General features: G+C 45.6%; 1 protein-coding gene across 1 annotated transcript in view; it reads left to right on the forward strand.

Annotated features, from left to right (window-relative positions):
* The first annotated feature begins 1,553 nt into the window (after positions 1 to 1,553).
* Positions 1,554 to 4,014, forward strand: part of Serpine3 (serpin family E member 3) — a 25,810-nt gene continuing 23,349 nt past the window's right edge. The window contains exons 1-2 of the mRNA XM_021181565.1: positions 1,554 to 1,603; positions 2,825 to 3,099. Coding sequence (XP_021037224.1) covers positions 2,838 to 3,099 — 262 coding nt within the window. The 5' untranslated portion in view covers positions 1,554 to 1,603; positions 2,825 to 2,837. The remainder of the gene's footprint in view (positions 1,604 to 2,824; positions 3,100 to 4,014) is intronic.

Here is a 4,014-nt window from a genome sequence, read left to right on the forward strand (position 1 = left end):
ATGTCTAACAGTTCATAGAACATGGAGGATATGTTCACTTTGCTTGTTTTTATGGCTATGAATAACCAATATCCATATAAATAACCAATCCTGGCAAGATGGATGCCAACATGCAATCTCTATAACTGGTCAGAGACCATGATGACATACCAGCTTCTGCTGAGTACCCCAAAGCAACATCAGTTGCTATTCATATTTTATTCATCCACACATTGAAATATTTAGTCCATGTGAGAAATGTCTCGAGCATTTAAAGTTTTTCTGGCATTGTTTCATGAAAATGTTTTCAAAAGCAGTTTAGAATTGTACATTCATAAAGTTAGGAAATCATGTTTACAGAAGTGACACAGCCAGATTGCCCAATTTCAGAAGTCGTTTCTCAGGCATCTCTCCATACTGCTATTGGCAATTACTTAATTAATCGACTTTAGCTAAAGTAAGTCCACCCTTATGAAACTTGAGGCATCGCAAAAAGCCCTTGGATTTACTGCAGCTTTCTGTTTAACGCTGTCAGTGTAAACATCTAAAGTCCACGTTCAAAGGGAAAGACAAGAGTCCAGTGAGAGTGTAGCCCAGGCTGCTGATTCAGTGCTACATTCCCCAACCAGGCCTAGAGCCTTGGGACCCAGCAGGCAATCAGGAGCTAGTTCTTGGATGCATGAATAGATGGAATGAGTGCTTTCTCTGGGTACTTTAACAGAAGTTAAATACATTTCTTTCCCCTGCCATACTGTGGCTTAGAGTCCAAGACACACAATGGTGAATTTACATCAAAATTCAAGATTTGAAGAGATTTCATATGAAACAGCTACAGAACTGTAACTATCCTAAGACCCCAAATACCCTTGGATTGAATATCTATGATTAAACTTTAAAGTGAATTGCCCACTGATTATAGGGGTGTGAGTACTTGTCAAGTTAAAGGGACCCCCCCATGGGATCTCTCTTTCTTAAATTATTATAGTGGGCTTGTTGCACTGTATCTGAAGACTGTTCTAGGGCTCATATTACACAGCAGGTACACTCGATTTTGTTAATAATGGATGAGGCCAGCTGTCTTGCTCTAACCTGATTGAACCAGACTTTGCATTGCTTACTTTTTTTCTTTTTTTCTTTTTCAGCCCTGCACTTGCTGAAAGTTCCAGGTCATGCTCAAAGACTGACCTATTGTTTTGTTTCCAGGAGGAGGGGAGAGGCACTAGGTACCTGGCACCCAGCAAAAACCCAGAGTTATCTCGGAATTCTTCAAAGTCATAAAGGGCTAGATGGAGGGTTCCTTGCTGGTACAACCAGGTCACAAGACTTAGAAGGTTTGATGGGCATGGCTGGCTCTGTCCCCAAGGCGTACTCTGCTCTCATCTGGGCTTTGCTGCCTACAGCTGAGATGCTTCTCCTGGCTCCCTGCAGAACGTCCAGGCTCCAGGAATTTGGACGGAGTGGTAGAGACATCGCCGGCAGAGACGGCAATTACCAGCTTCCTCCCTGGGATGTCTTGTGATTCAGGGCACATTCTGCTCCTACTCTTTTAAAAAGGGCAGCATGTTGATGCTCAAGGCACAAGAACAGAATCAAACAAGGAAACTACCATTTGATTAAAGAGTTGGTGAGTATACAACACATCCCTGGTAGTCATGGCAGGACCTGGGTCACCAGGAGTCTGGGCATCAAAGTCTATTTGCTAAGGGTTGCAAGTGTTCTTGTCTTGGAAGCTGATAGAAGCTGCACGAACTCTCGAAGTAGGACTTGAAGCTTTCACTAATGACCTTAGAGTAAAGCCTATTTTCTCTCTAGACATACACACCCATGCAAATTCCCACTCCGTGGGTTCCGAGGTCACGTGCATTTGTGTTCAGTCCTGAAGGGAAGAGCTGGGAAACATGGCTTTTTCTCTTAGATCTTTATTTAAAGGGAATTCCACTGAGCCCAGGCCTTTGCTTATAAGCTTGTATAGGAAGTGCTTTGGACTGGGTATTTCTCTCCCATTGGCCTAGTCTGATTCCACAGTTGAAGCAATCAGCAAAGATTGCTACTGTCTAAATGTTGGCACAACCAGTGAAAGTGCTCTGTTCTTCTCTTCTTGCTCCCTTCTGGATTCCTTTGCTACTCATGGTAGCCCCTATTTCTGGAAGGACACAGTTCTGAGGAGGGGCTTTCTATTATTATTGTTCTACTCTGTGAAATAATCTACTACGTAGCATGGAATCTAATATTCTAGGCCCAGTTATCCCATGCATCACTCTTTGAACATACATATATGTTCTTAATGTTTTATGTAGTACTCTTAAAGGCCAGGATCTGTCATAACTCTGTTATTCTCCCCCTCCCAGTGAGTCACTGAGTTCTCTAGAGCACAGCCCCCATGACTATAGTTACGATACCTAGCATGGATGTGAGAATATCAACCAAGAATATATAATCTTTTTAGCCTAGAAGATAAACTTTGAGTATGGTTAATATTATAATGAGTCATAAGAAACATGGCTCAGCTATAAGCAGGCTAAGTACTAGGAAACCATCGGATGCACTTTGACATTTCTTAACATAATGACTTGTTTCGCTATAACCAGGACTTTTCCAAGTCCTCACATACAGTAAGAGGAGCAGATCTTCCAGCACGGGGTTGAGTTTTCAAAAGGATCCCAGCCCAACCAAGTATCCTAGACAGGTAGGAGCATGGTGGGTAAGCAAGAGAGTGAAGCGAGACTGTCCTTTGGGCCATACCTGGCCACTGAAAACAGAGCCGGGTGCCCCAGTTCCCAGATGATGAGCCTTGTCACCTTGTCACCAGCATTCTCTTTGTACTTCTCCTCCCTCTGAACTGCAGGTGTCCAGTCTCCATGCTGCCTCTCCTGCAGGTCACCTTCTTTCTTCTCTCCTCCTGCTTCTCAGCAGGAGGGGGCAGCCCCCTCAGTGAAGGCCTGTGGCTGCTGAAGACTGAGTTTGCCCTCCACCTTTACCGGAGTGCAGCAGCAGAGAGAAACGGGACAAACTTCGTCATCTCACCGGCCAGTGTGTCCCTCTCCCTGGAGATCCTGCAGTTTGGAGCCAGGGGCAACACCGGCTGGCAGCTGGCTGGGGCCCTAGGCTATACTGTGCAAGGTAAGAGGCTTCTCTCTCCTGCTTCTCTCAGCCCTGCTCCCTGCTCCACCCTGCTCAAGTGCTCTGGGCGGAGAGCTCAGATCCCAGTGTGCACAGGGAGAGAGGCATGGCCATTCGTGAAGCACTCAGACTTTTACCATGGCTGTTCTTGATTGCGGGGACTCCCTTCTAGCCTCATGGCAATACCACAGTTTTGAGTCACTGTCCCTTTTAGAATGCTTGCTGTGGCTGGGAGAGGTGGGGAACACCTTCTAAACATTCACTGATTGCCTTTTGACGTTGGTGATTTCATTGGCACCCCTATTTGGGGAAGTAGATAGGCAGAGGGTGGAGACAACTTGCTGGAAGTCACACAGTCAATAAAAGGCAGGGCTGGACTTAAGTGCACTTTTTTGTTTTTTGTTTGTTTTTGTTTTTGTTGTTTGAGACAGGGTTTCTCTGTGTAGCCCTGACTGTCCTGGAACTCAGTTTGTAGACCAGGCTGGCCTCGAACTCAGAAATCTGCCTGCCTCTGCCTCCCGAGTGCTGGGATTGAGGGCGTGCACCACCACGCCCATCTCTTAAATACACTCTTTAGATCCAGGACTATGCTTTTGACCAACCTATTTTCATGATTCTGAGGTTTCTGCCAGCTTATATCTACATATTGTTTCTTGAAACAGCTCTGCTAACAGCAGAGAAAGTCTTTAGAACACAGCACAGCCTGCATTGACCTACACGGGTGATGCAGCTCAATACGTGAGCAGCTATAAATTAAGGCTAACACGGCCTTCCCATCTCAATCTCCGAATAAGATGTCAATATAAAACTTAGTGTTAAGCCGGGCGTGGTGGCGCACGCCTTTAATCCCAGCACTCGGGAGGCAGAGGCAGGCGGATTTCTGAGTTCGAGGCCAGCCTGGTCTACAAAGTGAGT

Source organism: Mus caroli, chromosome 14 (genome assembly GCF_900094665.2).
Source record: "Mus caroli chromosome 14, CAROLI_EIJ_v1.1, whole genome shotgun sequence".
In the NCBI taxonomy this organism is placed as follows: Eukaryota; Metazoa; Chordata; class Mammalia; order Rodentia; family Muridae; genus Mus; species Mus caroli.